Consider the following 26,056-nt stretch of genomic DNA (forward strand, 5'->3'; position numbering starts at 1 on the left):
GTTGGAAGGGTTAAAACTTAGCAGCATTTTTTCAAGGAAATTTACAAATACAACATTTTACAGATCTATTTAGTTTTGAAGTGATTTTGAGAGGCCCATATATCAGAAAACCCCAGAAGTGATACCGTTTTATAAACTGCACCCCTAAATTTGGTATAAACTATTGTTAGGAAATTTGTTAACTCTTCAGGTGCCGAACAGGAATTAAGGCAAAGTTGATTGAAAAAAAAATGAAAAATTACTTTTTTTACACTAAAATATTGATTTAGCTGCAAATCTTTCATTTTCACAAGGAGTAATAGGAGAAACCGGACCATAAAATGTATTACACAATTTCTTCCGAACATGATGATACAACATATTTGGTCAAAACTAGTGCTTGGGCACATGGCCGGGCACTGAAAAGAAAGACCACTATTTAATTTTTGGAGAGTAAATTTGGTTGTAATTGTGCATACTATTTTGCATTTGGAGGAACTCTGACATGACAAAACAGCAGAGACCCCCAATGAATTAATCTAGTAGTGTACAGAGCATTTTTAACCTAGAGATGATTAACAAAACTTAATAGCATTTAGATGTGAAAACAAAAAAATTAAATTTTTTCCACTAAAATATGGTTTAGCACCAAATTTCTAATTTACACGAGGGGTAATTGGAGAAAATGGACCCCATAATTTGTTATGCAAATTCTCTTGAAGACAGTGATACCCCATAAGTGGTCAGACACTAATGTTTTGGCATATGGCAAAATTTTGAAAGCAAAGAACGCTATTTAATTTTTTGAACACATATTTGGATGCCATGTTGCATATGCAGAGCCCCTGAGGTGCCAAAAAAGCAGAAACACTCACAAGTGACCCCCATTTGGCAGATGAAATCACATGAGTACGGTAATTCATTTATGGGTGTGCTGAGCATTTTAAACCCACCAGATTTTTATAAGATTGAAGAACTTAGGTGTTTTCCGCTAAAATTTGAATGTAGCCTCAAAGTTTTAATTCACACACGGAATAATAGAAGAAAATAAACAGGACAATTTTTTATACAATTTTTACTGAATGTGGCAATACGCCATGTGTGGTTGTACACTACTGTTTGAGCACACGGCAGGGATCAGATGGGAAGGAGCATTGTGGGCGCCATTAGTATAGCCCCTGGGGTGCCAGAACAGCAGAAACCCCCACAAGTGACCTAATATTGGAAACCTTGCTGCTTAAGGAATCTAGAGGTGTAGTGAGTTTTTTGAACCCACAGGTGCCTTACAGAATTGTATAACATTGGAATGTGGAAATATAATATTTTAGAGGTAAAACTTTTAGTTACACAAGGTATAATAGTGGGGGTGATGCCCCAATATGTTCTCAGAAAATACAGTTTGGCCAAACGAAGAATAGTTCTTATTTTTTTATTTTTACAGCGTTCATCGCATGTTATAAGTGATAAGATGGCTTTAGTCTTCAGGTCGGTGCGATTGGTGATACCAGATTTATCTTTTTATTTTTTATTTTTTATTTTGTTTTGCTTCTATCACACGGTAAAATGATTTTTTTTTATTATAAAAAGAAAAGATAGCTTTTTATTCAGATTTTTCAGACCCAGGGTAAACAAAAAACAGCAATTCAGTTATTATTTTTAAGTGTATTTTTTTGCGTTGTTCATAATGCGGTAAAAGTGATGAGACCGATTTATTTTGGGGGTCAGTATGATTATAATGATACCAGATAATATTGTTTTTTATGCTTTGTTACTTTTACGCACTAAAAACAATATCTTACAATATTTTACAAAAATGTACTTGTTTTTGCATTGCCATATTTTGAGAGCTGTAACTTTTTTTTCTGAAATGGTATTGTTAGGGCTTGCTTTTTTGCTGGTCAGTTTGAAAAAGCAATGTTTTTTTTCTTTTTACTTGGTGTTCTCCATACCGAATAAATACTGAGACAGTTTTATAGTTTGGGTTCTTCCGGTTGCATCAATACCTATTATGTGTACCTTTTTCTGCTTTAACGCAAATGCTGCGTTTAGTGGCAAAATGGGTTTTTGTGGATTTTGTATGCTTTTTGGGTGTAATTTTCCAAATTTTTTACATATTTTATTTCACTTTTTTTTTTTTTAACTTTTTCACTTGGTCCCACTGTGGGGCATGAATATTTTTTACTTTGATACTCGTGTACTGCAGTGCCTTAAACTTGTCAGTTTTTCACAAACATAGCCTGTTAGACCCTGCTTATTTAGCAGGATCTAACAGGCCACTAAGCCATCAGATAATCTTGGGGTGCTAATGCAACTATCGGAACACACGATTTTGATCACGGGCAAGGAGGAAGGGGGTTTAGTATTAAAGAGGATGTTTTAACCCCTTTTTAGCCAGTTAGATGTTGCTTTTGCGATTGTCAAGAGCATTTAAGGCGTTAAGTGACCCCGATTAGTTAAAAAATCAATGCTGCAGGGTGTTAGCTGACATATACAGTTGTCACCTGTGGTATTTACCGTAGTTATTTCTCACTGCCGTTTTAAAATGGCGCTGAGGAATAAGGCCCCATAATGACTGCAGTTGTAATGCGGATTAAGGGGTTAAAAATGTTTTCTTCTTCATATTACCTTTGTTTTTTTTCTATTTATTTATATAAACAATTTAAAGAGTAGATCATGTTTTAATTACATTCCCTTTTATGACATCAACCATATTTAATGTGACTATATAATTGCCAATAAAAATTTTTTGCCATTAAAGCGTTCCTAAGAAGTAAACCTAGTATAATGGAGCTTTCACCAAATTTCCATACTTAAAGAAAACGAAACACTCTTGACATACAGTGGTGCTCAGTGATGGGATGCAGATCCTAAAACACGAAGAATGTGACCAGGTTCCAGGAGAGCAGAAGCATTAGCCTTGACCGGTTTCTTGATGTATGGATATATTTTGATTTTCTGTGCTGACCTACCAATAATGCATTAGTCAGATTCCTACACTGGTCAGAGTCTGGATACCTTTAATGTGTCTCTGTCTGTTTCAGCGATTAATAGCTGTTTTATCTAATATTCCAACAACCAATGTCGCCACGTTTATTACCGGGATTATATGTGTACTATTACTGCTGGGTGCTAAAGAAATTAATGATCGATTTAAAAAGAAATTGCCAGTTCCCATTCCAATGGAGATAATTGTTGTAAGTATTGGACTTTATGAAATATCTGTATTTAAATGTTTCCCTGCAGAAGTAATGTACAGTGTGTCATGTACTGTTATATGAAAAAGTTTGGGCACCCCTATTAATCTTAAGCTTAATGTTTTATGAAAATTGTTTGTTTTGCAACAGCTATTTCAGTTTCATATATCTAATAATTGTTGGACACAGTAATGTTTCTGCCTTGAAATGAGGTTTATTGTACTAACAGAAAATGTGCAATCTGCATTCAAACAAAATTTGACAGGTGCCTAAGTGTCACGGGGTGACCAGAAAAATGCCCACAGGAAAATTGCCCACATGAAAATTCCCCACACGGAAAATTCCCCACACGGAAAATTGCCAATTGCATCATCACAAAGTTTCATATCTATGACATTTCAGGTGCAAGGTGGTCACATATGTGAAAAGTGCCAACAGACATGAATACCCACAGGAAAACAGTAGAGTTATAAGTGAGATGCTCTGCAGAACAGAGAATAGCATAGAGCTATAGGCTAAATGCTCTGCAGGACAGAGGGATAGTATGCAGGTATATGTGAGATGCTCTGCAGGGCAGGAGAATAATATAGAATTATAGGTGGGATGCTCTGCAGATCAGGAGAATAATATAGAATTATAGGTGAGATACTCTGCAGAGCAGGAGAATAATATAGAATTATAGGTGAGATGCTCTGCAGATCAGGAGAATAATATAGAATTATAGGTGAGATACTCTGCAGAGCAGGAGAATAATATAGAATTATAGGTGAGATGCTCTGCAGGGCAGGAGAACAATATAGAATTATAGGTGAGATACTCTGCAGAGCAGGAGAATAATATAGAATTATAGGTGAGATGCTCTGCAGGGCAGGGGAATAATATATAATTATAGGTGAGATGCTCTGCAGATCAGAAGAATACTATATTATAGGTGAGATGCTCTGCAGATCAGGAGAATAATATAGAGTTATAGGTGAGATACTCTGCAGGGCAGATGAATAAGGTGAGTAGAATGTTATTGTTTTTAATTATGCATTAGGGTCAGAACCGGGACACATACACTAGGATTGGGGACCATGTAAACCAAGATAGGGACATATATACCAGAAAGGGGGCATAAATACCAGGATGGAGATCATGTGGACCATATATACTAGGATGGGGACCATATATACCAGCATTAGGACATATATACCAGGATGCAGACATATTCACCAGGATGATGGGCATATATACCAGTATGAGGGACATTACTACATAATGAAGGGGGAGGGGGGCAATTCATACGTCTTTATAGAATTTAGAACACTACAGGGGCCCATACATCTGACCAACAAGTGTGTGTGTGGGGGAGGGGGGAGGGCCAAATTTTGCACTGGGGCCCATTGGACTCCACTGCAAAAGCATATCATACATTCTCAGCAAGAACACAAAGTGGTACAAGTGATAGAATCTCACCTTTCTGCTGTGCCTTCTGGGCTTCCAGGACCAACTATCTCTGCCAGCAGCAGTGATACTTTTGTGAGCACTGATAGCAGTGATGGCTCCTCTGGATCACACTGCTGCTGCATGTGCTGCTGTTTTGGGCTTGTGGGAGGAGTAAGGCAGAATCAGTAAGAGATGAGAGCAGACTAGATCTATCTATTGCTGATAATGACAGACTGCTGCAAACCACAGATCATCATTTTTGCAGGTTTGCAGTAGGTCAACTGTAAATCACAAGTTGATCACATATTATGTGAACATCCTCACCTTGCACCTGAAATATCATAGATCTGAAAGTTTTGTGATGCTGTAATTGGCAATTTTCCGTGTGGGGAATTTTCCATGTGGGGAATTTTCCTGTGGGCATTTTTCCTGTGGGCAATTTTCCTGTGGGCATTTTTCAGGGAACCATGTCACGGGGCTACCGTGACAGAGAGGTTCCAGAGAACCGCAGCGCCCTGGGCCTCGTTCACACACGATGAACAGAAGCTCATCTCCTGAATTCTGACCTGGCTGTCATGTGCCAGCAGGGCAGGAGTTAAACCTTGTTACTGAAGGTGCTGAGAGCTATGTCTCTCAGCTGATTTGGTTTTGGTAATCTCCGCTCCTATATAGACTCAGCTTTGTCTACAACTGTTGTCAGTGATCAGTTCTGCTGCCTAGCTTGGAGGTTGAGGGAGCGTGGTATTGGGAGCTTTGAGGTTTATTTACAGAGATTGGTGTCTGCTGTTTTGGTTGCATGTTAAACCTGTTTTCCTTCCTAGTTTTTTCCTTCTCTTCCCTTCTATGTGTTACCTCTGTGGTTGTGTGAGCATTTGGTGAGTTTGAGACTTTTAGTTACCTTGTCTGTATACCCTGTTTAATTGTTGTATTTATACACTGGTGCAGTCCACCTCCTTTGGGGGCAGAGGGGGCCACTGATAGGGCCTGCACAGGAGACAGGGATACGCTGGCGGCTCAGTCCTAACCATCATAGGTACCCCTGAGATAAGGGAAAGTCAGGGCCCCGTTATAGTGGCAGGGACAGGTGCGGGTCCCAGTACGCCGTCCTGACCCTTTATCGCCGTTAACGGCGTGACAGCATCACTAACCTTAAAAATTTTCTTGGTCCAATATGGACCCCATTGCTGCTTTAGCTGGACAATTGCAGCAACTCAGTCTAGAGGTGGCTGACCTCCGCTCGGAGGTTGTACAGCGCACTCCATTGGCCACTGCAGGGGTTGCTACACCTCCACAAGCTTCGCTGGAGCCTAAGATTGCGTTACCTGACAGGTTCTCTGGGGTGCGCGACAAATTTGTTACATTCAGGGAGGCCTGTAAATTGTATTTTAGGTTGCGTCCTCACACTTCAGGTTCAGAGGAGCAGAGGGTTGGAATTGTAGTATCGCTCCTACAAGGTGACTGTTATGGACCTGGTGGTTAGGAGCACCCGGAATGACCTGATGGTTAAATTCACACAGGACAAGCTCTGGGAAGTGGGAGTTCTGCCGACCACAACCCCTAATCCTATCACACAACTAGAAATAGCCGTGGAGCGTACCTAACAAGACCTAGACGCCTCTTCACAGCCTAAGAGCTAACTAGCCCTAAAGATAGAAAAAAAAACCTACCTTGCCTCAGAGAAATTCCCCAAAGGAAAAGGCAGCCCCCCACATATATTGACTGTGAGATAAGATGAAAGTCACAAACACAGAAATGAAACAGGTTTTAGCAAAGGGAGGCCAGACTTACTAAACAGACTGAGGATAGGAAAGGTATCTTTGTGGTCAGCACAAAACCCTACAAAAAGACCACGCAGAGTGTGCAAAAAGACCTCCGCACCGACTCACGGTGCGGAGGTGCCACTCTGCATCCCAGAGCTTCCAGCTAGCAGGGCAAGATCATGATAGCCAGCTGGACAAGGAAACAATGAACAAATAAATAACTAGCAGGGACTTAGCTTCTGCTGGAGTAGACAGGTCACCAGAAAGATCCAAGAGCGAACTGAACCAGTACAAGAACATTGACAGCTGGCATGGAGTAACGATCTGAGTGGAGTTAAATAGAACAGCCAGCCAAAGAATAAAATACGTCACCTGTGGAAGGAACCTTAGAAGCAGCAGCTCCACTCACAGCCACCAGAGGGAGCCCATGGACAGAACTCGCCGAAGTACCATTCATGACCACAGGAGGGAGTTCGATAACAGAATTCACAACAGGTGACCCTGTGGGCTTTTTCACTTCCCGCTGACGCTTTGCCGTTACGGACTGTGGAGGAGTTTTTTCAAGCCTTAGGTCAAGTGTATGATGATCCTGACCGCGTCTCCCTCGCTGAGTCCACAATACGCCATCTTACACAGGGAGACCGGGAGACCGGCCAGTAGAGGAGTACTGCTCTGAGTTTCGGAGATGGGCTACTGACACAATGTGGAATGACCCTGCACTCCGCAGTCAATTTTATCAGGGCCTGTCTGATAAAATAAAAGATGCCTTCGCCCTACAGGAGACACCAACCATACTGGAGGCAGCTATGTCTCTTGCTATCCGTGTGGACCGCCGCCTGCGCCAGAGACTTAATGAATCACCGCTATTCAGGGGTAATTCAGATTTGGACTCACCAGAATCTGAGTCTCTAGGAGAACCTATGCAGTTGGGTGGCTCTTCTCGTTCTAAAGGGGCTGCAGTAGTACGGCGTAAGGAAGTTTCATGTTTTTTTTGTGGCAGAAGGGGTCATTATGTGAATGTGTGTCCTTCTAAAAAAACAACCGCCGGAATACTATTGAGCCCGGGTTGCGGGGAGGTTGGCAACTCGGGTGTACTAGTTTCCTCCTTAGGTAAACCACAATTTTTCCTACCAGCCGAGATTCTTCTTGGTGAAAGTAGGCTTAATATCTCTGCCTTTCTGGACTCTGGGGCAGGGTTTAATTTAATTGATGCAGGGTTTATTCAGGCACATGGGCTTAAAACTCAAGAGTTGTCTAGACCCATACCTATAATTGCTATTGACTCTGCACCTTTGAGCCAGCGGACTTTCACTCAGATCGTCCGTGGGGTGAGCCTACAAATAGGGGCGTTGCACTCCGAGTCAATAGATTGTTATGTGTTGGGGGGTTTGCCTTCACCTGTAGTTCTCGGTTTACCATGGCTCACGTTACACAACCCGGTGTTAGACTGGAAGACTCGGGAGATTACTAGTAACATAGTAACATAGTTAGTAAGGCCGAAAAAAGACATTTGTCCATCCAGTTCAGCCTATATTCCATCATAATAAATCCCCAGATCTACGTCCTTCTACAGAACCTAATAATTGTATGATACAATATTGTTCTGCTACAGGAAGACATCCAGGCCTCTCTTGAACCCCTCGACTGAGTTCGCCATCACCACCTCCTCAGGCAAGCAATTCCAGATTCTCACTGCCCCAACAGTAAAGAATCCTCTTCTATGTTGGTGGAAAAACCTTCACTCCTCCAGACGCAAAGAATGCCCCCTTGTGCCCGTCACTTTCCTTGGTATAAACAGATCCTCAGCGAGATATTTGTATTGTCCCCTTATATACTTATACATGGTTATTAGATCGCCCCTCAGTCGTCTTTTTTCTAGACTAAATAATCCTAATTTCGCTAATCTATCTGGGTATTGTAGTTCTCCCATCCCTTTTATTAATTTTGTTGCCCTCCTTTGTACTCTCTCTAGTTCCATTATATCCTTCCTGAGCACCGGTGCCCAAAACTGGACTCAGTACTCCATGTGCGGTCTAACTAGGGATTTTTATAGAGGCAGTATAATGCTCTCATCATGTGTATCCAGACCTCTTTTAATGCACCCCATGATCCTGTTTGCCTTGGCAGCTGCTGCCTGGCACTGGCTGCTCCAGGTAAGTTTATCATTAACTAGGATCCCCAAGTCCTTCTCCCTGTCAGATTTACCCAGTGGTTTCCCGTTCAGTGTGTAATGGTGATATTGATTCCTTCTTCCCATGTGTATAACCTTACATTTATCATTGTTAAACCTCATCTGCCACCTTTCAGCCCAAGTTTCCAACTTATCCAGATCCATCTGTAGCAGTATACTATCTTCTCTTGTATTAACTGCTTTACATAGTTTTGTATCATCTGCAAATATCGATATTTTACTGTGTAAACCTTCTACCAGATCATTAATGAATATGTTGAAGAGAACAGGTCCCAATACCGACCTCTGCGGTACCCCACTGGTCACAGCGACCCAGTTAGAGACTATACCATTTATAACCACCCTCTGCTTTCTATCACTAAGCCAGTTACTAACCCATTTACACACATTTTCCCCCAGACCAAGCATTCTCATTTTGTGTACCAACCTCTTGTGCGGCACGGTATCAAACGCTTTGGAAAAATCGAGATATACCACGTCCAATGACTCACCGTGGTCCAGCCTATAGCTTACCTCTTCATAAAAACTGATTAGATTGGTTTGACAGGAGCGATTTCTCATAAACCCATGCTGATATGGAGTTAAACAGTTATTCTCATTGAGATAATCCAGAATAACATCCCTCAGAAACCCTTCAAATATTTTACCAACAATAGAGGTTAGACTTACTGGCCTATAATTTCCAGGTTCACTTTTAAAGCCCTTTTTGAATATTGGCACCACATTTGCTATGCGCCAGTCCTGCAGAACAGACCCCGTCGCTATAGAGTCCCTAAAAATAAGAAATAATGGTTTATCTATTACATTACTTAGTTCTCTTAGTACTCGTGGGTGTATGCCATCCGGACCCGGAGATTTATCTATTTTAATCTTATTTAGCCGGTTTCGCACCTCTTCTTGGGTTAGATTGGTGACCCTTAATATAGGGTTTTCATTGTTTCTTGGGATTTCACCTAGCATTTCATTTTCCACCGTGAATACCGTGGAGAAGAAGGTGTTTAATATGTTAGCTTTTTCCTCGTCATCTACAACCATTCTTTCCTCACTATTTTTTAAGGGGCCTACATTTTCAGTTTTTATTCTTTTACTATTGATATAGTTGAAGAACAGTTTGGGATTAGTTTTACTCTCCTTAGCAATGTGCTTCTCTGTTTCCTTTTTGGCATCTTTAATTAGTTTTTTAGATAAAGTATTTTTCTCCCTATAGTTTTTTAGAGATTCAATTGTGCCATCCTGCTTTAGTAGTTCAAATGCTTTCTTTTTACTGTTAATTGCCTGTCTTACTTCTTTGTTTAGCCACATTGGGTTTTTCCTATTTCTAGTCCTTTTATTCCCACAAGGTATAAACCGCTTACAGTGCCTATTTAGGATGTTCTTAAATATTTTCCATTTATTATCTGTATTCTTATTTCTGAGGATATTGTCCCAGTCTACCAGATTAAGGGCATCTCTAAGCTGGTCAAACTTTGCCTTCCTAAAGTTCAGTGTTTTTGTGACTCCCTGACAAGTCCCCCTTGTGAAAGACAGGTGAAACTGTACAATATTGTGGTCGCTATGTCCTAGATGCCCGACCACCTGCAGATTTGTTATTCTGTCAGGTCTATTAGATAGTATTAGGTCTAAAAGTGCTGCTCCTCTGGTTGGATTCTGCACCAATTGTGAAAGATAATTTTTCTTGGTTATTAGCAGAAACCTGTTTCCTTTATGGGTTTCTAGATGGAGTGAGTTTTGTCAGGAACATTGCCTAAGCACTCGGCTGGCCGGGTTGAGTTCTCAGGTTTTGCCAGAGTTCATCTCAGATTTTGAGGATGTATTTTCTGAGGAGGGGTGTTAAGAGCTACCTCCATACCGTCCTTATGATTGCACCATACGTCTCATTCTTGGTGCTAAACTGCCTAAGAGTAGGCTATACAACATCTCTGCCCCAGAGAGACAGGCCATGAAGGACTATATCACGGAGAGTCTGGGCAAGGGTCACATCAGACCTTCGTCTTCACCCATTGCTGCCGGGTTCATCTTTGTAAAGAAGAAGGACGGGGGTTTTAAGCCCATTCTTAGACTTCCGTGAATTGAACCAAATTACGGTCCGGGATTCTTTCCCGCTCCCTCTTATTCTGAACCTCTTTAATCAGGTTGTGGGGGCTAAGTGGTTCTCCAAATTAGATCTCAGGGGGGCATATAATCTCATTCGGATGAAGGAGGGGGATGAATGGAAGACGGCGTTTAATACTCCAGAGGGACATTACGAGAACTTGGTTATGCCTTTTGGGTTAAGTAATGCCCCTGCTGTGTTCCAACACATTGTCAATGATATACTTAGTCACCTAATAGGTAGGTTTGTGGTGGTATATCTCGTTGACATCTTAATTTAGTCCCCTGATCTCAAGTCCCATCAGGATCATGTACAGCAGGTCCTTCAGGTTCTCAGGGACAATAAACTGTTTGCAAACTTGAGAAATGCATGTTCGCGGTCAAAGAGATTCCGTTTTTGGGTTATTTCTTATCCTCCACAGGATTTCGTATGGATCCGGCTAAGGTCAAGGCGGTCTTGGAGTGGGAGCGTCCTGAGGACCTTTAGGCCTTTAGAGGTTTTTGCAAACTACATTCGCAAATTTATTAAAGACTTTTCAGTAGTAGCCAATAGGGTTGAGCGACCTTCACTTTTATAGGATCGGGTCGGGTTTCACGAAACCCGACTTTTGGAAAAGTCGGGTCGAGTGAAATCGGCCGATCCTATAAAAAAGTCGGGGTCGGGGTCGGCCGAAACTCGAAACCCAATGCAGTGCATTGGGTTTCCATGGTTCCCAGGGTCTGAAGGAGCGGAAACTCTCCTTCAGGCCCTGGGATCCATATTTAAGTGTAAAATATAGAATTAAAATAAAAAGTATCCTTATACTTACCCTCTGACGCGCCCTGGTACTAACCGGGAACCTTCCTTCCTTAGAATCAGCCTTCCAGGACCTTCGGTGACGTCGCGGGTGACGTCGCGGCTTGTGATTGGCCGCGCGGCCGCCCATGTGACCGCTCGCGCGGCCAATCACAAGCTGCGACGTCACCCGCGACGTCACCGAAGGTCCTGGAAGGGCTGATTCTTAGGAAGGAAGGCTGTCGGAAGGAAGCAGGGCGCTTCCGAGGGTGAGTATATTCCTATTAGGTATATACTCACCCTCGGAAGCGCCCTGCTTCCTTCCGACAGCCTTCCTTCCTAAGAATCAGCCCTTCCAGGACCTTCGGTGACGTCGCGGGTGACGTCACGGCTTGTGATTGGCCGCGCGAGCGGTCACATGGGCGGCCGCGCGGCCAATCACAAGCCGCGACGTCACCGCGACGTCACGGCAAGGTCCTAGAAGCGCGGATTCGAAGGAGGAAGGCTGCCGGTTAGTACCAGGGCGCGTCAGAGGGTAAGTATTGCAATATTTTTTATTTTAATTCTATATTTTACACTTTAATCTGAATTCCGATACCAATTCCCGATATCTTAAACATATCGGGAATCGGGATCGGAATTCCGATTCCAGATTCAAAAGATCGCCGACTTCATGGCCGACCCCCCACTGGGGTCGGGTCGGGTTTCATGAAACCCGACCTTGCCAAAAGTCGGCGACTTTTGAACAATTTCGACCCGTTTCGCTCAACCCTAGTAGCCAATCCTTTAACAGACATGACCAAGAGAGGCACGGACTTCTCTGTCTGGTCCAGTACGGCCTGCCAGGCTTTTGAGACTTTGAAGAAGTGTTTTTCCACTGCACCCATACTAATACAGCCTGACATCATGCAGCCATTTGTGGTAGAGGTGGATGCCTCTGAGGTGGGAGTGGGAGCTGTATTGTCTCAGGAAATTTCTCCGAGTAAGTGGCGTCCATGTGCATTTTTCTCGAAAAAATTTTCTCCTACTGAGAGGAATTATGATATTGGTATCAGGGAGCTGTTGGCAATTAAATGGGCATTTGAGGAATGGTGCCATTTTTTGGAGGGAGCACTTCATCCAGTCATGGTAATCACAGATCACAAGAATCTGCTGTATCTAGAATCTGCGAAGCGTCTCACACCTAGGCAAGCCAGGTGGTCTCTGTTTTTCGCCAGGTTCAATTTCTACATTACATATAGGCCAGGAAGCAAGAATATCAAGGCTGATGCGTTATCCCGTTGTTTTCCAGGGAATGGGGATAATTGTGAGCCAGGTCCTATACTTCAGAAGGGTGTAGTTGTCTCCGCAATTAATTTGGAGCTTAAGAGAGAGGTCTTAGAGGCGCAGGGGGACGCCCCAACAGCCTGTCCTTTAGGTAAACTTTATGTTCCTACTAATCTTCGTCTTAGGGTCATTAATGAACTTCATGATTCGGTCCTGGCCAGACACCCTGGAAGTAAAGTTACCACGGACCTTCTCACTAGGCGTTTTTGGTGGTCTGGGGTAAATCATGATATACAGGAATATGTCGCTGCCTGCTGTGTGTGTGCGTGTTCCAAGACACCTCGTACTCGCCCGTCTGGGTCTCTCCAACCTCTGGAGATTCCCAATAGATCTTGGACCCATTTGTCAATAGACATCATCACTGACTTACCGGTTTCTGAGGGTAATACAGTTATTTTAGTCGTAGTTGACAGATATAGCAAGATGTCACATTTTATTGCCCTTCCCGCGTCACCTAATGCCAAGACTCTGGCACAGATCTTTATCAAGGAGGTTGTGAGATTACATGGTGTTCCTTCAGATATTGTGTCAGACCGTGGGGTGCAGTTTATTTCTAAGTTTTGGAGGGCTTTTTGCAGCCGGCTGGGGATTCATTTGTCGTTTTCTTCAGCTTTGCATCCTCAATCCAATGGTCAAACAGAACGTGTAAATCAAAATCTTGAAACTTATCTCAGGTGTTTCATTTCAGAAAATCAGGAGGACTGGGTTAAGTACTTACCATTGGCAGAGTTTGCAATAAACAACCGTACTCATGAGTCCACTGGTAAGTCCCCGTTTTTCGGGGCATATGGTTTTCATCCTCAATTCAGTTCATTTAATAGGAAGGATTCCTCGGGGGTGCCTGAAGAGGAGAGGTTTTCTTCGTCTATCACGTCCGTATGGCAAGGGGTTCTTGATAAGTTAAAAAGCATGAGTTCCAGATATAAGAATGCGGCTGATCGGAGACGTATGAAAGGTCCGGACCTATGTGTGGGTGATTGGGTTTGGTTGTCCTCAAAGAATATTAAACTGAGAGTTCCCTCGTGGAAATTGGGCTCTAGGTTTATTGGCCCTTATAGGATTGGGGCCGTCGTCAATCCTGTTGCATTTCGGCTGGCTTTACCTCAGTCGTCATTAGGATTCATAATGTTTTTCATCGCTCCTTACTCAAGAGGTTTGTGGCATCTCCTAATCCATCACCTTTACCTCCCTCTCCGGTCCTTGTTGATGGAAATCTCGAGTTCCCTATAGCCAGGGTCATGGATTCTCGATTTGTTCGCCAGTCTCTACAATATCTAGTACATTGAAAATGGTACGGTCCTGAGGCGAGGATGTGGGTACCTGCAGCCGATGTCCATGCGGTTAGGTTAGTCCGGGCATTTCATGCAGCTCATCCTGAGAAACCTGGTCCTGAGGTTCCGGAGGTCCCTCGTAGAAGGGGGGGTACTGTCACGAGGCTACCGCGACAGAGAGGTTCCAGAGAACCGCAGCGCTCTGGGCCTCGTTCACACACGATGAACAGAAGCTCTTCTCCTGAATTCTGACCTGGCTGTCTTGTGCCAGCAGGGCAGTAGTTAAAGCTTGTTACTGAAGGTGCTGAGAGCTATGTCTCTCAGCTGATTTGGTTTTGGTAATCTCTGCTCCTATATAGACTCAGCTTTGTCTACAACTGTTGTCAGTGCTCAGTTCTGCTGCCTGGCTTGGAGGTTGAGGGAGCGTGGTATTGGGAGCTTGGAGGTTTATTTACAGAGATTGGTGTCTGCTGTTTTGGTTGCATGTTAAACCTGTTTTCCTTCCTAGTGTTTTCCTTCTCTTCCCTTCTATGTGTTACCTCTGTGGTTGTGTGAGCATTTGGTGAGTTTGAGACTTTTAGTTACCTTGTCTGTATACCTTGTTTAATTGTCGTATTTATACACTGGTGCAGTCCACCTCCTTTGGGGGCAGAGGGGGCCACTGATAGGGCCTGCACAGGAGACAGGGATACGCTGGCGGCTCAGGCCTCCTAACCATCATAGATACCCCTGAGATAAGGGAAAGTCAGGGCCCCATTATAGTGGCAGGGACAGGTGCAGCTCCCAGTACGCCGTCCTGCCCCTTTATCGCCGTTAACGGCGTGACAATAAGTATGGGCACCCTTATCATTTTCTTGTTTTAAATACTCCTACCTACTTTTTACTGAATTACTAAAGCACTTTTTTTGGTTTTCTAACCTCATTGAGCTTTGAACTTCATAGCCAGGTGTATGCAATCATGAGAAAAGCTACTTAAAGTGGCCACTTGCAAGTTGTTCTCCTGTTTGAATCTCTTCTGAAGAGTGGCATCATGGGCTCCTCAAAACAACTGTCTAATGATCTGAAAACAAAGATTATTCACCATAGTTGTTCAGGGGAAGGATACAAAAAGCTGTCTCAGAGATTTAACCTGTCAATTTCCACTGTGAGGAACAAAGTAAGGAAATGGAAGAACACAGGTACAGTTCTTGTTAAGGCCAAGAAAAACATCAGAAAGGCAGAGAAGAAGAATGGTGAGATCAGTCAAGGACAATCCTCAGACCACCTCCAGAGAGCTGCAGCATCAACTTGCTGCAGATGGTGTCACTGTGCATCGGTCAACTATACAACGCACTTTGCACAAGGAGAAGCTGTATGGGGAGAGTGATGCGAAAGAAGCCGTTTCTGCAAGCACGCCACAAACAGAGTTGGCTGAGGTATGCAAAAGCACATTTGGAGAAGCCAATTTCTTTTTGGAAGAAGGTCCTGTGGACTGATGAAACCAAGATTGAGTTGTTTGGTCATTCAAAAAGGCGTTATGCATGGTGGCCAAAAAACACAGCATTCCAAGAAAAACACTTGCTACCCACAGTAAAATTTGGTGGAGGTTCCATCCTGCTTTGGGGCTGTGTGGCCAATGCCGGCACCGAGAATCTTGTTAAAGTTGAGGGACGCATGGATTCCTCTCAGTATCAGCAGATTCTTAAGATTAATGTTCATGAATCGGTGACAAAGTTGAAGTTACGCAGGGGATGGATCTTTCAGCAAGACAATAATCCAAAACACCGCTCCAAATCTACTCAGGCATTCATGCAGAGGAACAATTACACTGTTCTGGAATGGCCATCCCAGTCCTCAGACCTGAATATCATTGAACATCTGTGGGATCATTTGAAGAGTGCTGTCCATGCTCGGCGACCATCAAACTTAACTGAACTGGAATTGTTTTGTAAAGAGGAATGGTCAAAAATACCTTCACCCAGGATCCAGGAACTCATTAATAGCTACAGAAAGCGACTAGAGGCTGTTATTTTTGAAAAAGGAGGATCTACTAAATATTAATGTCACAAAAAAAAAATGGGGACACACCGGCGCTCCTAGAGAAGATGCTATGGGAAGCTGCTGGTGCCTAGACAGCTACTGTGCTGAATCTGTCATGCAGTAAGAGAAGAATATAATGTAAATTAGGACACCTGCGCTAACCAGCGCAGGTGTCCTAATTTACATTAAATATTAATGTCACTTTTCTGTTGAGGTGCCCATAGTTATGCACCTGTCAAATTTTGTTTGAATGCAGATTGCACATTTTCTGTTAGTACAATAAACCTCATTTCAAGGCAGAAACATTACTGTGTCCAACAGTTATTACATATATGAAACTGAAATAGCTGTTGCAAAAAAAAACAATTTTTATAAACAATTAAGCTTAAGATTAATAGGGGTGCCCAAACTTTTTTTTATATAACTGTATATTCAGCAGAAATAAAGTCCTCACAGCAGTTTTTTGGACAAGATCTTTTTCTTTGACATGGTGAATGTAGACTTGTATAAGAAAGGCATATTCCCTTCTTAACGATCACCGTAGTTGGCAACACATGGCCAATGTTTTGTCGTTCAGTTGTTTGCTGTGATGACTAAAAATATTAATTTCTATTAGAGGATCAGAAAAATAGAGGGACTTCACATACATTGCTAAAATATCCGTATCATTGTATCCCATTGCTGTAAACTGGACCCACATTTCTACAGTTCTGGAATTCGTAGAACTAATAATAAAAAAAAAAGAATGCTTTTGGTAGTGGTCTTGAAATGGAGTGATATGACTGCAATGCATTTTCTATGTTTAGACTTGAAACGTTTCAATTTTTCCTGTAGGTTATAATCTCAACTGGAGTTTCAGCCGGACTTAATTTTGAAAAGTCCTATGATGTAGATGTGGTTGGCAACATCCCAACTGGGTAAGACATCTTAAACTGTGAAATTATATTACGTCTTCCTTAATAGTATGTAACTGTATTTTGGAACGCACAATAATGTTCCGGCTTCAACTCTTGCAGCATACAGATCTATGTCACAGGCTGCCTGTATTACTTGCTCTACCAAAAGAAAAAAAAAGAGCAAAAAAGGTCCCAGAATAAAATTTGATCAAAATGTATTAAAAAAATATGTAAAACACAACAAGAACATAGTAATAATCAAATTGAAAACACATATGGATAAATGATATCACAGATGTAAAACACAGAGTCCACCTATATTATAGTGGTAGGAAAGAGCAGAAGATAGCAGCAGAATGATTAAAAGTGCAAGTGCATATAATCAATAAATGTTTCCATATATAACAATGAAACTCAATGGAGACAAGGACACCCACCATCTCATGCTACCCACGTAAAAGGTAATAGAGGAATAAAGTAAATCAAAATAAGGATGCAGCACTAATTGAGATAGTGAGAGAAAAAGTAACCACCAGAGATTCATGTAACCAAAGTAGAAAAAAAGGGCGTATAACACTTTATGGCCGGTTTCACACGTCAGTGGCTCCGGTACGTTTGGTGACAGTTTCCTCACATACCGGAGACACTGACACACGTAGACACATTAGAGTGAATGTGTCTCTGCACATGTCAGCGTGTTTTTCATGGACCGTGTCCATGTGCAAAACACGGAGACATGTCAGTGTTCGTGGGAGCGCACGAATCACACGGACCCATTAGTCAATGGGTGCGTGTAAACACGTACCGCATATGGATGCCGTCCGTGTGCTTTTTTTTTTTTTTAAAGTCATAGGGTTAAAATTGAAACAAATTGTTTCAATACACGGACAGTATATGGATGCTAAACACAGACATACGGACATCACACGGATCCCACACGGATGCACCACGTGAGCACACGGACACGGATAACTCCGGTACAGTGTTCTCTAGTCCCGGAAATATCTGGACGTGTGAGACTGGCCTAAGGGAACAAAATCACACTGAATCATGCTAGAAACTGCTCTTACCCATGATCACCACTCGGGGACACTGTATGCAGCCCCAACACGCGTAAGCTTCGTTGGGGGGCTGTATTACTTGCTGCAGGCTGTCCTCACTGTATACCATAGTGTAGTGCCCCTACAGTAATGGAAAGTGCCAGCATAGTAACAATATTAACAACTGCTGTCATTGTGCTAGTCATATACGGTATATGCATCTGTAAGCGTGTTAGTGACGGAGCCATATTTTTAAAATCTGACCAGTGTCACTTTATGTGGTAATAACTCCGCAACGCTTCAACAAATCCCAGTGATTTTGAGATTGTTTTTTCCTGACACATTACACTTTATGATAATGGTAAACTTAGGTCAATATGTTTTGTGCTTAGGTCAATATGTTTTGACTCCAATGTCAGACGCATCGCTAGCGCACGCCCACAATGGGTGTGTGCTAGCCATGCGCTGTCATTGAGTGACGGACCCTGAGACGCAGGCTGCAGCGTTTCTGGATCTGTCACCGCTACCGCAGATCTAGCAGATGCTCTATTTGCGCTAGCGTGCTGCCATACCGGCACTTGCGTTACAGCAGCCCGTTTAACGTATGTGTTGAACGGGCTGCTGTAACGCAGTATGAACCCAGCCTTATCTGCGCTTTGCTTTGCTAAGAAGGAGCTTACATTTGTGCAGCTAATCAGTCACCACCCACGTGTTGTTACCTCCCCTTCTACCAATATCATGCTATACTTGTATCTGTCCATCACACCATAGAGAGTAAAGGTGGCCATACACGGCCCGTTTAGCGAGCATGCCAACCTCTTTTAAAAATGTATACTTTTTTTTTTTTTTGCGAGAATGTATCAACCTTAAATAGAATTTTTATTTTGTAGGTTTAGACCCCCTGATCTCCCAGATGTTAGCCTTTTTTCTGCAGTTTTTGTGGATGCAGTGGCCATAGCAATTGTTGGATTCTCCATGACCATTTCAATGGCAAAAATATTTGCACTTAAACATGGATATGCAGTTAGTGGAAATCAGGTGGGTGTGCAAAAAAAACTATTAATATTTTGAATTATAACCTGTAAGGAATTTTGACATTAAAAAGTAGAAATCGCCAGGCTGGAACTGTGATTTTTATTTAATAAAAGAGTGGGCAGCCTCAGATTGGAGATTTTTCTAAATCTCATCTATTCACAAAAGTCCTGTACAGTGCCATGTATTTTCTAGAGCTAGTATTTGTATATTTGTCAATAACTTATTTAATAAATTGAATTGATCTACTTGGCCTTCTCTCTTATGTATATTATATTATTTGATTGACTTAATAGGTATAATAATAATAATAAAGCTTGTTCAAAGTTCCACCAATACTCTGGTTTTCCTGTATTGAAAATTGATGTATCTTTCTAAACTACTATTTTGTTTCAATTCTTCATCATTTTTAATTGTCAAGATCCCGCCTCCCATCCCCTGTGCGCCCCCCCCCCACCCCGCTTGCCTGCTAGGAAATACTCCCCCTGCTCCTGCGATGTCTCCTCTCAGCGGCCGCTGGCAGCAGGTCCTGTGTGAGCGGTCATGTGGTACCGTGGGGCGCACAGGGGATGGGAGGCGGGAGAGGACGCCCAAACTTTATTTTTAAGGGAAAATAAATAAAAAAACATTGATTTTTCATTCCTTCTCTCCAGCGAACGCTGCTGGGGAGAAGGGATGAATACCGGCTTCAGCACCACACGCAGCGGGGACAGCGCTTACTGTAGCGCTGTCTCTCCTGCGGGTGGTACGTGCACACAGAGGAGAGTGTACACTGTTCTCCGTGTGCACGTGTGCTGTCCATAGTGTGGTCCATGCTGCCGGTAAAAAACGGTCCGTGTGAAAACACGCACATGTGCAGAAACACATAGATGCTAATGGGTCTACGTGTGTCAGTGTCTCCGGTACGTGAGAAAACTGTCATTACACATACCGGAGACACTGACGTGTGAAAGAGGCCTTATAAAAAGTGTTCCAACATGAGGACCACTGCTCAGAGCTGCTGGCTGTCATAAAGGTCTAGTATAAGAATAGATCAGTATTACCGCTGGACATATATGATGCTTACATGACAGGTATGTCATTATTGACAGGACCTAATAGTATCACTACACATTTAGTGACCGGAACTATAACATTTATAATGTTATTTATCCCGCGCTGTGGACACAGTGAAAGAAAAACTCTGCCTCCCAAAAATATTATCAAAATGATATAATATACCCCAAAATAGTAAAAAAAAACAAAAAACAAAAAAAAAACTAATAACAGTTTGGGCTGCAAAGCGCAAATTCTCACACAGCTCTGATGATGGAGCAAAAAAAAAAGTGTGTGTGTGTGTGTATATATGCATGTCCACGTAGTATATTGCACAGCCCACGTAGTATATTGCACAGCCCACGTAGTATATTGCCCAGCCACGTAGTATATTGCCCAGCCACGTAGTATATTGCCCAGTGACGTAGTATATTGCCCAGCCACGTAGTACATTGCCCAGTTACATAGTATATTGCCCAGTGACGTAGTATACAGCACAGAGCCACGTAGTATATTGCACAGCAACGTAGTATATTTGCCCAGCTACATAGTATATTGCCCAGCCACATATCACAGGTTAAAAAATAAAATAATAAACATATACTCACCTTCCTAGGGAGCCCTTGTAGTCATGTCGCCTATGTGCGGTGCACTCGGCAGCTTCCGGTCCCAGGGTTGGTAGCGCAGGACCCGTGATGACGTCGCGGTCACATGACTGTGACGTCATGGCAGGTCCTTTTCGCATACCATCCTTGCCACCGGAACCTGCCGCTTGCATGGAGCGGTTACCGGAGCATCGCGAGGAGCGGGAAAGGCGGCGCAAGGTGAGTATATAATGATTTTTTTTTAAAATTATTTTTAACATTAGATCCTTTTACTATTGACGCTGCATAGGCAGCATCAATAGTAAATATTGGTCACGCAGGGTTAATAGCGGCGGTAACGGAGTGAGTTACCCGCGGCATAACTCGGTCCGTTACCGCTGGCATTAACCCTGTGTGAGCGGTGACTACGGGGAGTATGGAGCGGGCGCCGGGCACTGACTGCAGGGGAGTAGGTAGGGACTAATCGGACTGTCGCCGTCGCTGATTGGTCGGGGCAGCCATGACAGGCAGCTGGCGAGACCAATCAGCGACTTGGATTCCATGACAGACAGAGGCCGCGACCAATGAATATCCATGACAGAAGGACAGTCAGAAAGACGGAAGTGACCCTTAGACAATTATATAGTAGATACAAATCAAAGTCAATATCCCATGGAGGTCTGGATTTGGAATGATACTCAAAATCAAAGTGGAAAATCAAATTACAGGCTGATCCAACTTCAGTGGAAATGCCTCATGACAAGGAAAAGATGCACAGTATTGTGTGTGGACTCCACGTGCCTGTATAATCTCCCTATTGTACAACGCCTGGGCATGCACCTGATGAGGCGGCAGATGGTCTCCTGAGGGATCTCCTCCCAGACCTGGACTAAAGCATCCACCAACTCTTGGACAGTCTGTGGTGCAACGTGACATTGGTGGTTGGTTGGTTGGATGGAGCGAGACATGATGTCCCAGATGTGCTCAATCGATTCAGGTCTGGGGAACGAGCAGGCCAGTCCATAGCTTCAATGACCTCATCTTGCAGGAACTGCTGACACACTCCAGGCACATGAGGTCTGGCATTGTCCTGTATTAGGAGGAACCCAGGGCCAACCGCACCAGCATATGGTCTCACAAGGGGTCTGTGGATCTCATCTCGGTACCTAATGGCTGTCAGGCTACCTCTGGCGAGCACATGGAGGGCTGTGCGGCCCTCCAAAGAAATGCCACCCCACACCATTACTGACCCACTGCCAAGCTGGTAATGCTGAAGGATGTTGCAGTCAGCAGATCGCTCTCCACGGCATCTCCAGACTCTGGTTCGTCTGTCACATATGCTCAGTTTGAACCTGCTTTCATCTGTGAAGAGCACAGGGCGCCACTGGTGAATTTGCCAGTCCTGGTGTTCTGTGGCAAATGCCAAGCATCCTGCACGGTGTTGGGCTGTGAGCACAACCCCCATCTTTGGATGTCGGGCACTCAGACCATCCTCATGGAGTCTATTTCTAACCGTTTGTGCAGACACATGCACATTTGTGGCCTGCTGGAGGTCATTTTGCAGGGCTCTGGCAGTGCTCCTCCTGTTCCTCCTTGCACAAAGTTGGAGGTAGCAGTCCTGCTGCTGGGTTTTTGCCCTCTTATGGCCCCCTCCACGTCTCCTGGTGTACTGGCCTGTCTCCTGGTAGCGCCTCCAGCCTCTGGACACTACACTGACAGACACAGCAAACCTTCTTGCCACAGCTCGCATTGATGTGCCATCCTGGATGAGCTGCACTACCTGAGGAACCTGTGTGGGTTTTAGAGTCCATCTCATGCTACCACGAGTGTGAAAGCACAATCAACGTTCAAAAGTGACCAAAACATCAGCCAGAAAGCATTGGTACTGAGATGTGGTTTGTGGTCCCCACCTGCAGAACCACTGCTTTATTGAGGGTGTCTTGAGAATCTATCTATATAATTGTCTAAGGGGTACTTCTGTCTGTTTGTCTGTCTGTAACTAACTTCCGTAATGGAAATCCTGCGTCGCTGATTGGTCGCGGCCGGCAGGCGACAGGCTTAGTCCAGCCGCGAATTGTCCCCTCCCTACTCTCTTCCAGTCAGTGCTCACTCCCTGCTCCCCTCCAGTCAGCGCCAGTGTGTCGCCCCATCCCGGACCAACTTTTTACTATGCAGCATCAATAGTAAAAAGATGTAATGTTAAAAATAATTTAAAAAATTTTAAAAATTGTACTATTCTCACCTTCCGCCGTCCACCGATGCGCGCGATGCTGCCGCCAGCTTCCGTTCCCAGTGATGCCTTGCGAAATTACCCAGATGACTTAGCGGTCTCGTAATTTTGCAATGCATCACTGGGAACGGAAGCTGGTGGCAGCATCGCGCATATCGGCACAGCTTCGCTGGACGCCAGAGCGTGAGTATTTAACTATTTTTTATTTTAATTTTTTTTTTTTAATTGGGATCTGGTGCCCACACTGCTCCATACTACGTGGGCTGTGTTATATACTGCATGGGCTGTGTTATATACTACGTGGCCTGTGTTACATACTGCGTGGGCTGTGCTATATATTACGTTGTCATGTGATCACTGCAGCCTTCACTCTTGCGTCTGGCTGAGCTATGAAGACTGCGTCCATCTGCGGCTACTAATAACGTAAATTGCCAGCAGATGCATTGCTAGAATAATGTCAATTCAAGAGGTACTGTAGGTGCTTTTTTTTTTCATCTAGAGCACTTTAGCATTTAGGAAGAGGTTTTCCAGTAGTGGACACTCGCTTTAAACATATTTTATGTAAACCTGGTATTGATAAACTTGTGCTGATCATCAGAATTAAAGGGGTTGTCCGGCTTTACGGTACAAGTCTGCAGTCACTCTATGTGCGCTGTGCGGATTCTTCAGGGCCGGTGGCAGACACAAGTATGTGATTTGCATACATATGGTCATGTGCCAACTAGATGGGCACGGTCTCGCTCCATGCAAGCGTATTGAGCTTGGCTGGACACGTCTAGTTGAGATGTGGCTGGAAGTAAGCAAATCACATACTTGCAGTCACATGATTGCCCGCTCCCGGTATTAGAAAATCCACATAAAGTGACTGCAGACTTGTACCCTAAGTCTGGACAATCCATTTAAGTTAACTAGTAATTTGTACTGTGCGGTGCATGTTGTAAAAACAAGTTTGATAAACAGCGGAATTGCTAGTATAGCGCTCCTTCATATTAGTTTTCACCAACTGCCTCTCCCATGTACTTGGTTCACCTTTTCAGCTCCGCTATGTTACTTGTTTCAGCAACACCAAACAGACTTCAGTTCCATGGGGGTAGCGCTGGGCAGGGAATAATGTGACGGATCTATCCACTAGCTGCTTCATTTACATAAATATTCATTTGTTTGCAGCGAGGATGGTATGCTTCAACTTATCTTGAATTACCCTACCCAGCAGTGTAATTAGTTTGGTGACAGTAAAACTGCAAAAAGGTTCCCTTGAAGTGCATAAAATCTCACATTCAACTGTTTGCAATTTCCAGGAACTCATTGCCCTGGGATTGTGCAATTCTCTTGGCTCTTTCTTTCAAACATTTGCTGTAACTTGTTCAATGTCTCGTAGTCTGGTCCAGGAAAGCACTGGGGGAAATACACAGGTATGTGTCATTCATGTTGGAGAAATAACTTTTTAATCCTGTTACAATATTATTCAGTGTTTTCCCACAACCAAAGTACATCTTAATTAATCTTGGAATAGTAATACCGTAAGTTCCACAATTCGATGTGTGAAAAAAACGCTCTTGTGCTGAGAGAATAGTGTAAGTGTGGCCCTGTCCTTGTTGTAATAGTAGCAAGTGAATGTGTCACACTGAAAACTACAATACAGACATTTGTTCTTGAGAATATTTTAGGGTGATTTGTTTTTTAACCATATACCAAGTTAGGTTTGGTATATTTATAATATGACATATTTTCTGCATAAAAACCAGTAAAAAATAGGAATATGCAGCACAGACGAGCTAATGTAGAGTATGCCATTTTTAAACTTTTTACTTATTGAAAGGGTTTGTGTTTATTTATATTCTTTTAATTTTCTGTGTTATACGATAAATTAAATTCAAATAATTTTGACCACTTCTTTTGAATTTACCCCTTAAAGAGAACCAGTTATTAGATTTATTCTGCCCGAATGGCAGGCAGCATGAATCAGGGTCTGGTTGTGCAATAACAGCCCGGCGTTTTACTCCGAAACACTGCTAGACTTCAGAGAGAACCTAAATGTTGTTTTGTAACTTGTAAGATCCAATATGTGAGATGTACTACTAATCAAATAAACGTTAGAATTAAACGACATTTATCTGATGCAGCTAATAATAAAACGTTAAAATGTTCGGCAGCCTCAAGGCATTTCTCATCTTACCATAGTGGGAACATCACAATGTGCTCAGTAAGGGTACCGTCACACTATACGATTTACCTACGATCACGACCAGCGATATGACCTGGCCGTGATCGTAGGTAAATCGTAGTGTGGTCGCTGGGGAGCTGTCACACAGACAGCTATCCAGCGACCAATGATGCCGAGGTCCCTGGGTAACCAGGGTAAACATCGGGTAACTAAGCGCAGGACCGCGCTTAGTTACCCGATGTTTACCCTGGTTACAAGCGTTAAACTAAAAAAAACAAACAGCACATACTTACATTCTGGTGTCCGTCAGGTCCCTTGCAGTCTGCTTCCTGCTCTGTGACTGCCGGCCGTAAAGTGAAAGTGAAAGCACAGCCGCTGTGCTCTGCTTTCACTTTATGGCCGGCAGTCACAGTGCGGGAAGCAGAGACGGCAAGGGACCTGACGGACACCAGAATGTAAGTATGTGCTGTTTTTTTTTTTTTAGTTTTACGCTTGTAACCAGGGTAAACATCGGGTTACTAAGCGCGGTCCTGCGCTTAGTTACCCGATGTTTACCCTGGTTACAAGCGAACGCATCGCTGGATCGCATCGCTAGATCGGTGTCACACACACTGATCTAGCGATGACAGCGGGAGATCCAGCGATGAAAGAAAGTTCCATACGATCTGCTACGACGTACGATTCTCAGCAGGATCCCTGATCGCTGCTGCGTGTCAGACACAGCGATATCGTAACGATATCGCTGGAACGTCACGAATCGTACCGTCGTAGCGATCGAAATGTTATAGTGTGACGGTACCCTAAGAGCTCCATGCACACACACTGTGTGGTATTGTTGCGATACTGTTGGAACAGCTGGAATCTGATGGCCAGAGAAGTACAAGCAGGGAACAGCAAGCAGAGCTAGAGGTCTTGGAGGTAGCAATGGGAGTTCTAGACACAATCCGGAGATGAATGAGAACAGTCTGGGTAAAACCGTTCAGGAGCTGGAGACTGGAGCTAGACAACTGCTAGACACACAGTACTCAAGCAATGAGTAAA

At 43.4% G+C, this 26,056-nt stretch overlaps 1 protein-coding gene across 1 annotated transcript in view; it reads left to right on the plus strand.

Moving 5' to 3' along the window:
- SLC26A5 (solute carrier family 26 member 5) overlaps positions 1-26,056 on the plus strand; it is a 142,160-nt gene that overhangs the window by 51,454 nt on the left and 64,650 nt on the right. The window contains exons 7-10 of the mRNA XM_069765112.1: positions 3,021-3,173; positions 16,869-16,951; positions 18,861-19,008; positions 24,150-24,263. Coding sequence (XP_069621213.1) covers positions 3,021-3,173; positions 16,869-16,951; positions 18,861-19,008; positions 24,150-24,263 — 498 coding nt within the window. The remainder of the gene's footprint in view (positions 1-3,020; positions 3,174-16,868; positions 16,952-18,860; positions 19,009-24,149; positions 24,264-26,056) is intronic.

The sequence above is a fragment of the Ranitomeya imitator genome, chromosome 4, assembly GCF_032444005.1.
Source record: "Ranitomeya imitator isolate aRanImi1 chromosome 4, aRanImi1.pri, whole genome shotgun sequence".
NCBI classification, from domain to species: domain Eukaryota; kingdom Metazoa; phylum Chordata; class Amphibia; order Anura; family Dendrobatidae; genus Ranitomeya; species Ranitomeya imitator.